Below are 13,967 nucleotides of genomic sequence, written 5' to 3' on the forward strand. Positions count from 1 at the left end.
CAAGTGTCCGTCTAACAGGGAAGCAACAAAGTTCACATTGAAGAAGCACACCAGCCTGTCTGATCAGGAGACATCACCGGGATCAGGTATAAGGCATCAAAGACCCAGAACTAAAAATCATATCAATGACAATGATGGGGAGCACGGAGTGGAGACCCAACGCTCATTGGACATCCCCTTATAGAAGGGTCACAAGGAAGAGAAAAGCCAGTCAGGGTGCAGTGTAGCACCGATAAAATATACACCTTTCCTCTAGTTTTTTAATGCTTCCTTCCCCCAACTATCATGACCCCAATTCTACAAATCTGGCTAGACTAGAGCATGTACACAGGTACAGGTAAGAGCTGGAAACACAGGGAATCCAGGACAGATAAACACCTAAGGACTAACAATGAGAGTAGCGATACCAGGAAGGGAAGGGGAAGGGGGAGGGAGAAAGGGGAAACCGATCACAAAGATCTACATATAACCCCCTCTCAAGGGGACAGACAACAGAAAAGTGGGTGAAAGGAGACATTGGTCAGTGTAAAACTAATAATAATTTTAAATGAGCTAGGGGTCATGAGGGAGGAAGGGTGGGGAAGGGAGGGAACAAAATGAGGAGTTGATACCAAGGGCTCATGTTGAAAGAGAATGTCTTGAAAATGATGATGGCAACAAATGTACAAATGCGCTTGACACAATGGATGGATGTATACATTGTGATAAGAGGTGGACAGGCCCCCAATAAAATGATAAACAAAAAATGAAAGAAAATCTGGTTCCCACTTTAAGTTTTAAACCTACTTGTGATGTAGAATGAATTGTTTCTGTTCAAAAGAATAGTATAAATAAACAATAAATTAACATTACTCCTAAAGGGGCCTTGGGAGGGCAGGGACTAAGTACTGACCCAAAGGTCAGCAGTCTCTACCCACCCACAATTCCATGGGAGAGAGGTGTGGTAGTCTTTGCTTCTGCAAAGATTTACAGTGCTGTAATTAACTCTTTTGGGCAGGTCTACTCTACCCTGTGGGGTCCCTGTGAGTCTGAACTTGACTCGACAGCAGTAAGCTTGGTTAACATTTCTCCAAATATCTGAATTTCTCAATATCTACATCCTCTGTTGTCATTTTCCCTAAAATTTTAATTATTTCACCACTCTATTTCCCTTTAATGAACATTTGGCACAAGTTATAAAACCTGCCTCGTCAGATACCTAGCACTTATCACAACGGGTGGCTAAATGTAGAAACTTAATAGTTTTTGGATAACCAAATTAACTTGGAAATTACTTGATTTTTTTGGGTAAGAATGTCATATGCCTTTAAAGTGTATAATAAATGAAATTTGAATAGATGTTTCACTTACTTTGGAATTAAATGATCTTGATAACTGATGATTATACAACTCTTTCTAATACGACTTAACTATGGAAGTGTATCACCTGTGAATTATACGTCAATAAAAATATTAAAACATGTGGAGTGGTTATTAAAATGCGGCAAATTCAAATAGTGCAATACAGTTTAGAAACCAAAAGGAACAAACTACTGATACACACAACAACATGGATGCTGACAAAATGTGGTGAAGAAAGCAGATGGTGCTTTACTATCAATAAGAACAGTGTCTGGGATCTTAAAGGCTTATCTTCAAACAAGCAGCCATAGAAGTCAACTAAGTCCACATTGAAAAAAACACAGCAGACTGTGCAATCCAAAGATGACAATAACAAAATCCAAATATGATGAAGGGAAAAGTATGAGCTTAAATTGTGAACACCCAATTTGTAAACAGTTATGGAGTACAGTGGGAGGCCAAAATCCATCTGCAGCCTGTCTGGTCGGGTTGAGACTAGCAGGTGCTCTCTAGCCACAGGCAAGGGACTCGAAAAGCTTTACTCGCCAACAGAGATTATTGTAAACTTGATTATGGTGGATCGGACTACGGTATAATACGATACTTGGTCAACTGACCTCCCTTCTCGACCCAAACAGAATTTGGTCTAGGGTTAAATGTTTATCACTTGTTCCATGAGAGAAATTTATTCTCCGGCTTTTAAAATATTGATAGTGGTCTTTTCTTTCTTATTTTTTATATTACTGTTTTTTAAAATACTATTCTTCTTTAACTTTCATTTTTTATTGTTTCTGTTAGGTTTCCCAGTTAATGAAATACAGAAGGAATGGATGCATAGAGACAATAATTGATGGAAGGGTTTATCGGGGATGAGGTGGTGGGTGGGAAGGTTAAAAGGAACTGAGGAGCAAACAATGAATGTGGGAGAGGAGAGGGGGCACCAGAACTGATTGTGATGAGGTACATACAACTTTTTTAAAAAGCGACTTAACTATAGAAGCATATGATATGTGACTTTTAGATTAATAAAGCTATTTTTTTAAAAAGAAAAGAAATCAAAGTTGACCAGTGCTTACCATGGATGAAGGAGGAAGGCTTTTAGCTTATGGGGCATTGAGTTTATGTTAATTATAGTTGAATAATTTGGAAAGGATTATCAATAATGGTTGCACAACACAAAGAGTATAATGTATAATACTGAATTATTCACATGAAAGTTGTTGAATTAGAGAATGTTTTGTTGCGTATATTTTGGACATAATTAAAAAGTAATTGTGCTGATAACAATGAGTACAAGGAAGAAGAAATGTTTTAAATTGATTGTGGCAATGATCGTACAACTCCTCTTGATATGATTGAACTATTGAATTGTATGATATGTGGATGGAATGCCAATAGAATTGTTTAAAAAAAAAGAATAAAATAAAATCCATATCCAAAGAAGGAAATGGTATTAGACCTTCAAGTGTGAACACCTGATTGGCAGGAAGCTACAGATGACAGTGGGAACTCCAAATCCATTTTTAAGGACCCTTTATCAATTAAGCCTCTGATGAATTCCCTCTGACCATAGTCGATGGATGTGCATAATCTTGCTAAAAGACCAAGAATATTGTAAACTGGATTACGGCAGATGTAATAAGGTTAAATGTAATACCTTATTATTTGATCTCCCTCTTGACCCATTTTAAATTTGTTCTAGTTTATAATACTTCCTGCTTTTTTTTTCCAATTCGGGTTTTTTCTCTGGCTTATTTTGTTATTGTTGTTGGTCTTTTAAACCTTTTTTTGGTATGTTGCCTAGTATATGGATTCCAGGATAGGTAAACTGTAGAGGAAGTAACTGGATTAATGATTTGTTGAGGAAATGGGGGGGAGGTGGTTGGAGGGAAATGGAGAGCTGATAATGAACACAAGAAGGAAAAACGTGTGCTGGAACTGATTCGAGTGATGATAATCCAATTCTTTTTAATACGACTGAACTCTGGAAGTGTATGGCATGTGAATTATATGTCAATAAAACTATTAAAACATGCGGAGTCAGAGAAGCAGGCATAAGAGAATACACACCGTAAGATTCCATTTATTAGAAGTTCTGGTAAATGAAAACTGATGTATAGTAACAGAAATTAAGTCAGTGGTTTTCTGGGACAGGGGACTGAGGGAAAGCTCACTATGAAAGACACAAGGAAATGTGTGGTGGTGATGTCAATGTGAGGCGTCTTGATGGTGATTGTGAGCCTATGAGCATAGACATCTGTTGCTATTAGGTGCCCTGGTGTTGATTTCAGTGTAGTAACCATCTGAAAACCAGAATGAAACACTTTCTGGTCCTGAAACAGCCTCACCATTGTGGTTTGAGCCCATGGTTGCAGCCACCGTGTCAATCCGTCTTGTGGAGATTTAACTCTTTTCCGCTGACCTTTTATTTTACAAAGAATGATGCCCTTTTCCAGGGATTAGTGGTCTCTTTTGAAAACATGGTCAAAATATGTAAGACAAAATTTCACCACCCTTGCCCTCCAAGGAGTACTCTGGCCATATTTCTTCCACGACATATTTGTTTGCTCTTTTGGTCCTTTATGGAACTTTTCATGTTCTTCCTCAAAACCCCAATTCAAATGCCTCCATTCTTCATGCGTTTTCCTTATTTGTTGTCCAGTCTTTGCATGCATAAGATGTGGTTCCAGTCCTGGTGTCATAGCGGTTACTATGCAAGCTACTAAACTTTGGTAACTAACTGCAAGGTAGCAGCTCTACTTTCATAACAAATTATTGTCTCAGAATCCCACAGGGACAGTTCTATCCTGTCCTATAGAGTCGAATTGACCAGTGAGTTTTGAATTTTGGGTCAGACACTATTTAGTCCTCAAACTGACGTCTTTGCTTTTTAACACTTTAAAGAAATCTTATGTAGCCATTTAATTTCTTTTCTGTTGCTTCCAAGAACATTGATTGTGGGTCCAAGTAAATTGAAATCCTTGACAGCCACAATCTTTTCTATTTTTCATAATGCTTTTGACTGGCCCCATTTTGAGGATTATACTTTCTTTATTATTACAACTATCTTACTATAATTTGAGTCACTTTATTGTACACACATTATACCACAATTAAACGATCACCTCATGAAATCATCTCAAAGATCCTTTACAGCTGAAGTATCACAGTAGCAAAAGGCACTGGGTACAGGAGATGAGATGGGACGAATGAATGGGATCTGGAGTGGACCAGACCTAGACTCAAATACTGACTATACTGTTGACTGGCCCTGTGGCCATTGGCAAATCACTTAACTGCTATGAGCCTCAGTCCCGTCTTCATCTCTAATGTGGGGGTGGTAATAGACTATGTCACAGAGATGAGAAAATGAACGTAAAAAACCTTAACATAGTACTTGGCATATTTGATGTTCACTGCACATATAACTCAACTTCCAAGAATTTTTCTAGACCTAGTTGGAAAAATTCAGAGGTGACATATAAATTATTTGAATTTTATTTTTGACTCCAGGATAAATTATGTATGACCTTAAACTTAAGTTTGAACACCTTCTTTGAGACTCATTTCTTCATTGTTAATTATTGAGAGAGTTAAGGTGTCTTGTTGACCAATTTCATAGAGATATTAGAAATATAAATTTAAGTAACAGACAGGAAAGAAGTTTGAAAGATTACAAGATGTAGGTAATGGTTCAAATACATTTTTTCCTCATGATTCTGTGGTCAACTGAGTAGAGAGCGTACACTAATATGATAGGGCTTACCCTCACTTTGCCTCCTTGTTTCTCATTTGGTCTTCATTCACACCCTTCGCTGTCTTATTTTCCAATTTCAGTCCTGCCTTGCTTCCTTTCGAGAGTCACAGAGGGTTCTTTTGCTACTCCAGTTCCTTCTGTCAGTGAGGAAATGATTCTGGTAAGCTAATTTATGTGAAGGTGATTAACCTACTGGATAATCACTAACAGGGCTATATGTAAATAAAAAGCAAATGACAATACCGCTATTGGAAATTCTGGTCGTCATGGTATTCTTTTGTGGCTGGGGTACTTGTTGAATATCTTCTATGACATTCACCTACTCCCTGCAAGTCAACTTAATCACTTTAAACAATGTTTGCCGTCAAGGAAGATGTAAGCTGAGTGACCTGAGATGATTTTAGAAGCAAAGGAGGACTATGCTCTTTTTGCCATCACTTTCCTCACTGCCCCTTTAACATCCCTGTTCCTTAGGCTGTAGATCAGAGGGTTCAACATGGGCGTCAAAGCCCCATAGAATACTGAGACAAACTTGTCCTGGTCTGAGGAGTACTTGGACTGAGGTTTCATATACATAGAAATGGCTGCCCCATAAAAAATGGTCACCACAGTCAGGTGAGAACCACAGGTGGAAAAGGCCTTGAACCGGCCCTGTGCTGAGCGAATCCTCAGAACAGTCACTGCAATTCGAACGTAGGACAGGAGAACAAATCCGAAGGGCAGAAGCAAGGTAAAGCTACCAGTGATGAGGATCATGAGCTCATTGAGACTGGTATCAGAACAGGCCAACTTAAGAAGGGAGAGAATCTCACAGACAAAATGGTTGATGACATTAGCCCCACAGAAGCGAAGGTGTAAAGATAAGACCAGCATGGCCGTGAGCAAAAGTGATGTCCCCCATGAGGTAGCAGCCAGCCAGGCACATACTGCACCATTCATGACCACAGAATAGCGTAGGGGATTGCTGATGGCAATGACTCGGTCATAGGCCATGACAGCTAATAAGAGACACTCTGCTGTGGCCAAGACTAAAGAGACACTCATTTGGGTCAAGCATCGTGGGTAAGAGAGATGGGGATGGGTAGAGAAACAATGCACTAAGACTTGGGGCATGGAAACGGTTCCATAACAAAGGTCTAAGAAAGACAAGTGACTAAGGAAGAAATACATTGGAGTGTGGAGATGAGAGTCAAAATGGATAAGAAAGATGATAAGGCCATTTCCCAACAAGGTGCTGAGGTAAGTTATCAGCACCAATGTGAAAAATGTGACTCTCCATTCAGGATAGTTAGAGATGCCGATAAGGAGAAATTCAATCGCCGCTGTGGCATTGCCCATGGCCATCCTTCCCACTTGCTCCTATTCATTGAGTGGGTACCACTGACACGGTTTAATTTTACCTGCAAAGGAGAAGAAAGATGGAGGACACGAGAAAAGTGAGGGGAAAAAATTAGGCTGTGCATGATCATTATTCTTTGTTGTCTTTAAAAATCACGGCACCTACAATAAGAACCAAGATGAAGCTAAAAATCTGCTTCCTATCCCAGAGGAAAACATTTTGTTGCCCCAATGCGTAATTGAGTTAACAAAGAATGCTTTTGCAAATAGCTAGTCATCCCTTAGTATCCATGGGAGACTGGTTTTGTGACCACTATGGATACCAAAATTTGAGGATTCTCTAGTCCTTTGTATAAAATGGTGTCATTTTTGCAAGTAACCTACACGGATCCTCCTGTATACTTTAAATCATCTCTAGAATACTTGTAGTACCTAATACAATGTAAATGCTATGAAACTTGATTATTTGCTCCCTCTTAGTCTTTGGAGGATCACTCGTACCACTTAATTCCTGGGGGTTTTGTTGTTTTCATTTTTCACAAATATTTTAAATCCACGGTTGATTGAATTGTAGATAGGGAATCTGCAGATATAGAGAGCTACCTGTGTATAAAATGTTCTCCTGTTCTCCCACAAGATGCCTTCTTGGACATTTTTTTCGAACTAAGGAAAGAGAAAAGGGAGGCCATCTTCCTGCCTTTATACTTGTTCACCATTTTGATCTGGAGTACAGATATCATTGATTTAGAGTCAGCTTAAATTACTGCTCCATATCAAGAGCATACTTTCCAGCTGATGAAAAGACATAACTGAAATCTTTCCTTTCTGTTTTTTAAAAAAAAATTTATTTCTCTTCCATAAGAGGTGTAAAAGTACCTCTTGATCTGAACTACTGCTACATAGATGGAGTAGTTTATGGAGTCTTATGATCTGTGGAGTCCTCTATGCTAGTAGTTCCTGTTTAAGTTACATCCCCAGTTTCTCCTGTGATTTCTGTACTCTGATTGCTAACCCGAGTTAGGAGTTCGAAAATCTAATGTCATGTTTCTAAAAGTGAGGGGGGTTAAGGACTGGGCTTCACTAAAGATCCTATCTAACAAGGCACCCATTTCCCATCCTCACCATACTCCAGCTGCCCATCCTGCTCATCCCTTTTCCTGAAAGCACACTCCAATATATAAAATTATGTTAATTTATTTGCTTGTTTGATTATTTGTCTCCTGTTGGAGTGTAAATTTATTGCTTTGTATCCTAATATATCCCTAGTACCTAGAACAGTGCCTGGGACATCACAGGAATGCAATAGATATGAAATAAATAAATGACTATAACAGTCTCAGGTAGTCATGGATATTACTCAGAATCTAATTACTTCTCTTGCCTCTGCATTCCGGTCCCTTATTCCAAGTCATCTTCATTACTCACCTGGGTTTTGTCAGTAACTTCCTTATTGCGCTCCCTGTTTCTGGCTTTGCTCCCTTTCAGTTCAAGTAAACAAGTTAAATTGTAAGTTAGATCAGGTCACCCTTTTATTTAAAAGTTTCAATAGCTTCCCATTTCAACCTTATTATGCAGCAATCTCATTATTATGAGTTGTAAGACTTTACATACTTTGACCCAGTTCCTACTACTTGCCCCTGGATCACTCTGCGCAAATCACACTGTCCTCTTCATCATTCCACAAACATGTTTCTCTTCCGCAGAGATTTGATCTTGTTGCTACATATTCATAACATATTCTCCCCTCTGCCCAGATTCTTGTGTGACTTACCCTCTTGCTTCTCTCAATCCTTTATTCACAAGCCTTAGTGAGTCTATTCTACGCCACCTTATCTAAAACACTCTATTCTCTGTTATTTTATATCAACCTTTCTATTTTGTTTTCCCCTTGGAATAATTACTCTCTAGCACACCATATGGTCGGTATATAATGAGACTTGTGGCTATTTAATAATTGTTTATTTTCTCCCCCAACTACAATGTAAGCTCAATGAGGGCAGGGGTTTTTGTCACTTTCCTTCTTGCTGTATGCCCCGACCTGAGAACAGTGCCTGGAACACGAGAGGTGCTCAGTTAGTATTTCCCGGACGAACCCATGAATGGAGTTCTTTAGCTATTCCTTATTTAAAGTCGCCATCTCTTTTCCTCTCTGTTCCCTTGACATTGCTGTTCGTACGGCAAGACGCTATTAATGGCTACGTCCTCCCTCGTGAAACTTACTCTCCCCTATTTCCAATCTCCTCCTTGAAACTTCTGGTATTCACTGGTTAGGTATCTCCGAACAAGTTTTCCCCCCCTCATGTGACCTAAATGTTCACTTTCAAATTAGTTAAAGTAAGTAAGTAAACAAGCAACTGTCTAGTTCTAACATCCCAGGATTCTTTGATCTCACTCAGTTAAAATGAAAACAAAACCAGATCTTACATTCTCCACATCACAGGAAATCTACTGCATTTTCCTCCTTTGTTGGAAAATATGTGAGCTAGAGATAGGATTTTGCCAAGGGATAGAGTTTCTCTAACCATTTCTGAAATGGGAGATTCACCTAGTCCTTAACAGTTATTAGGAAAGTTGATCCCATAACATCCTCCCTTCCCTGTCCTGGTCACCAGATAACCTGTTCCCAAGTCCCACACTTTAATCTACTCAACCTCTTGTAGAGGCTAACTACCCAAGGATGTTAAATGCATAAATATGGTGGTGTACTCCACTTGTGGAGTAGCAAACAAATGTACAGCATGGATGGTATGGTGACTTGCCTTCACAGGAGTGTCCTCAGAGCTTGAAATACCTAAAAGTGGTTTATCTTTCACTTTTTATTGGGCCCTGAATGATAGGTTTTGTCTTGGAGTATGTTCACCTTTTCAAGTTATGATCATCTCTATAAAAGCAAAATGGACAGAGAATCAACTGATGTATGTTAAATTTTAAATTAGTATGGTCAGACCTTAAAATGTTCTGAATGGTGTACATTTAACTCTCAATTATCTACATCTGGCTGTACAGTGAAATATCTGGGAAAAGTGTGTCATTGACTAATCTCTCAGAAATGGAAAGACGATTTTTTGTTCCTAGAGTATACCAGAAAAATGTTTACTTGTGTTTTATTAACAATGCAAAAAACCTTAGACTATGTGCCTCATAGCCAACTATGGATAGCATTTAGAAGAACGGGGATTCCAGAATGCTTAATTGTGCTCATGCAGAGCCTGTGCATAGACCAAGAAGTAGTTGTTCAGAAGGGACAAGGGAATACTGTATGGTTTAAAATCAGGAAAGGTGTGTGTCAGGGTTATATTCTGTCACCATGCTTATTCAATTAGTATACTGAGCAAATAATCCGACAAGCTGGACTATATGATGAACACAGCAACCTGTGATGTGCACATGACACATCCTTGGTTGCTGAAAGCTAGGAGGACTTGAAGTATTTGCTGAAGAAAATCAAAGTCTTTAGTATGAGTTGCAACTCAATGTAAAAAACAACAAGCATGATCACAACTGGATTAACAGACAACTTCCTGATAAACATGGAAAAGACTGAAGTGTCGAGGATTTAATTTTACAAAAATCCATAATCAATATTCATGGAAGAAGTATCCAAGAAATAAAGTGCATATTGCATCAGGCAAATCTGTGGCAAAATACATCTTCAAAATGTTAAATTACAAAATTGTCACTTTGAGGACTAAGGTGTGACTGACCAAAGTCATAACAATTTCAATAGCTTTAAATGCATGTGAAAGTTAGACAATCCGTTCGGAAGACCCAAGAAGAATAGATGCATTTGGATTATGGGGTTGAAGAATATTGAAAGTACCGTGGGCTTATTGAAGAACAAACAAACCTGGCTTGGAGAGAGGATAGCCAGAATGCTCCTTAAAAGTAAGGATGGTGAGACTTCCTTCCACATACATGGGACATGTTTTCAGGAGAGACCAGACCTTGAAAAAGACATCATGCTTGGTAAAAGCATAGGTTAAAAAGAGGTCTAAAGGGGGGGGGGCGTTGTGTGGGAGACCATCAATGAGATGAGTTGATTCAGTGCTTTCAACAATGAGCTCAAACACAACGCCACTTGTGAGGATGATTCAGCACCGGGCAGTGTTTCCTTATTTTCTACACAGGGTCACTATGATTTGGAAACAACTTGATGGGACCAACTAATAACAACAATATCTGGAAAAATGATCATCATACTGTGGTTGGGAGGATGAACTGGTTCTGCATAGAGATGGAAAGCTATTTACTGTGCCATTCTAAGTTCCCTTTTGCTTTTAGAATTCTAAAAATCATACCTATCTTGCTGTTGAATATTAAGTAATAGATGTTTTCTCTCCTCATGCAATCATTCCTAGCAAGCTGTAGAGTGTGTGCTGTTGCTGCATGATTGAGGAAGAGATTATAGCAAGTCCACCTCTTCATCCCCTATGAGTCCAGCAGAATAAACTGATGAGCTGTGTGACTAAACTTTGGTGATAAATCTATGGCTCTAGAACTGACTTTTTAAAACATGTTTAAAATTGGGAATTAGGTGGGGATTGATATTTCAGATAATCAATTTTATGTTCAACAGTTTAAATGACTTATCATTTTCTAAAGAGTGTAAACTGGAACTGACTTCTTAAAAATGGTGTTAAACTTACTGAAAAGAGATAGAGATTGAACCCATGACCTTGGTTCCATTAGTACTATATTTGGGCCTGTGGAACTAAAATTGATGACCATTTCCCTCTCATACTTATAGTCTAACCAGCATCTAAATTGAGTCGCTTATTTTTTATTTGCTTTGTGCTCAACCCTACGAAGATTGCTGATTAACCCACCCTAGAATTAGCACTGCACAATTCCTGGTACATGGGTCCAGTCTTTTTCCCATCCTAGCCCTGCCACCTGGTATTATTTATACAGCCTCATTTCCCTTTCAATTAATAGCTGCCATTTTCTCTCTCTATATCACCCATAATTTAGAAGTGGTTAGAGACCTAAGAAAGGGAGAAAAGGAAAACAATTGAAGCACAAGTGTGTTACATACTCACCATTGAAAGTTCCTCTCAAATACCAGTAGATGGAGGAGAATGGACGGCTGAAAAGAACAACTGTAAGGATTTTCAAAGTTAGAACTATGATGATCTCACCATAGACACTCCTTTTAAAAATATTAAAGCATTCCCAGCTTTGCTCAGACTCTCTAATGCCTGGAAATCTATGCCAAAAAAAAAGAGCTTTTTTTTAGGTTAGGTCAAATTCCAATTGATGAACTCTTGGTAATGATGCCTAATTAAATTAGTTAATTTCTTAGGCATACATCTCTTTCCCTGACAGCTGACACCCACATACATCCTTATTCAGTTCCCCCCAAAAAACGGACCCCATTTTTAAGGTAATTTTAATGCTTTGCATCAAGACCCTAAGGTTATTTCAATTTTCAGTCGGTCCTTGTCAGACCTGTTTTGCCTCTTAGAAATATTTATTTACCTATTATCTTCTCTCTACAAACCTAACTAAAAGAAAGTTACTTTCTTTAAAAAGAGGTAAATGAGAATAAGTCTGTTGCACTCAGGGCTTTAAACAGATTTGGATGATTTCCAGGGAATGGTCTGGGCTCTGTACATACCCAACCAGCTTTTCACTCTTTTGTCTACCCCTTAATCTTAGTCCTCAGTCACAGCCATTAAAGTGACACTCACTCATAGCAAACTCTTTACATTCCGATGCCACAAAGGTTGTGTGCATCCCTTGGTCAGCAAGAAAGATCTAATGACAGTCACAATAACCGTGATGACTGGAAAATGGACTAAGGTATTTCAAAAGTATTTTACTGCAATCGAAATGAAAACAACAGCAAACAAACAACAACAACAGAAAAAAAACAACAGAAAAAAAATTGATTCCCCCAAATAAAACAAAACAAAAAAACCCCAACCCTTTGGCTGCCCCTTATTGATTCAGAAAATTTAACTAGAACTTTCCTTCAGAGCATTTTGGTTTGTAAATAATGTTTCATATCTCCTCTGCTACCCAGCTAGGCTCAAATTCACACATTGATATGTTTACCTGGAAGCTGTTGCCAGAGCTCTGTCCCAGGGAGCGTGTTTTGCTCTGACTGAGTCTATAAATCTCATGTCCTCAACTTACTGGTGACATCTGGGTCCAATTCTGTTCCAGATTCAATTCCAAATGCAGTTGATGAGCTGCTTGGTAACTTAAATAGGTTGAACTTCCCAATTGCTACCAGGACATTTATCTCACAAGTAGAGTACAAAGTTTCTGATCATCACCAGGAAGAAATAATTAACTTCCAGGAGCTTCAGGGACCTCATCCCGAACAGGCAATTAAAGTTTGCTACGCCAGAGATGTTTGGGGGGAAAATCAACTCACAGTGGCATTTTGTGTAAGGAAAACAAAGAAAGGAGAAAGGAAACCTTTGAGACCATGTGATACCCGTATTCCACTGCTGGACTTTGCAGAAAACAAAGATATAGTTTGCTTTCGTTTTGCTTCATTGTTTCTTCAAATTTTTCTGCATTGCATTGGTGTCGTGACAGGACCTTCAGCTGGTCAAAAGCCATCTGTCAAGGGACAGTTAGGGTAGAGGGTGCACAGCAGGGAATACATGTGTCATTGAGCCCCATATTGAAATAGCCCTTATGTTTGTGTTTTCATTGCCACTCCCACTGCCCAAGATGACTCAAACACCCTCCCTAGGCTCACGCTTCAACAGTGCCAAGTTCACATTCCTTCATTTGGTACACAGGACAAACTATAGCAGTCCACATCTATCATTGACCATCTATCAATTCATCCACACATGAATATATGTATTGAATAAATATTCAATTAGCATCACGATTTATTAGCCAATATCAGGTACTGAGGATAAAACGATGTTACACAATGGAGACACATTTCTCACTTTCATGGTGGAGAAACTGACATTAAATGAATGATCAAGAATGCAAATATGCACCTGGGAAAAGTGCCGTACAAGCACACTATAGAACTGTGCACCTCGGTCTCCGGTGACTGATTGCTTCGTTGCTTCAACGAATACCTTTTGCTCACTCCACTTCTGTTGTTCCGCCAACTTGAGTAGACAAATCGTATCCAATCCACCTTTCGGGGTTCAGTGTAGGTCACTGGTTCTTCTGTGTTTCTACGTTATCTGAATCTTCAATTACATAATAGATAACCCAAGGGCAGATAATTGTTTCTCTACTTCTTTAATGTTTTTTGTGGTAGTGGCCATAAATACACAAGGGTAAGTAAAAAAAATATTGCTACAAAATTATATAGACCCTTAATAAGTATAATTATAAAAATGTGAAGGTATTGTTTCTCCACATATCCTTCCTCTAGGTCTACCATGTTTCCCCGAAAGTAAGACATCCCCCGAAAATAAGACCTACTTACAGTTTTGTCTTTCGCTGAAATATAAGGCACCCCCCCAAATAAGACCTCCCCTAAAATAAGGCCCCCCCGCAGCTACCCTAACTCTGGACTCTGGACTGTAGTGGCAGGCGCCGCCGC

General features: G+C 38.9%; 1 protein-coding gene across 1 annotated transcript; it reads right to left on the minus strand.

The window, feature by feature from the left end:
* Positions 1-5,515: 5,515 nt before the first annotated feature.
* Positions 5,516-6,442, minus strand: LOC101651628 (olfactory receptor 13H1-like). The gene has a single exon (XM_004715389.1). The coding sequence runs from the start codon at positions 6,440-6,442 to the stop codon at positions 5,516-5,518; it is 927 nt and encodes a 308-aa protein (XP_004715446.1).
* Between the last annotated feature and the right edge of the window lie 7,525 nt (positions 6,443-13,967).

Source organism: Echinops telfairi, unplaced genomic scaffold, assembly GCF_000313985.2.
Source record: "Echinops telfairi isolate 266 unplaced genomic scaffold, ASM31398v2 ScPeMD7_20;HRSCAF=75, whole genome shotgun sequence".
NCBI classification, from domain to species: domain Eukaryota; kingdom Metazoa; phylum Chordata; class Mammalia; order Afrosoricida; family Tenrecidae; genus Echinops; species Echinops telfairi.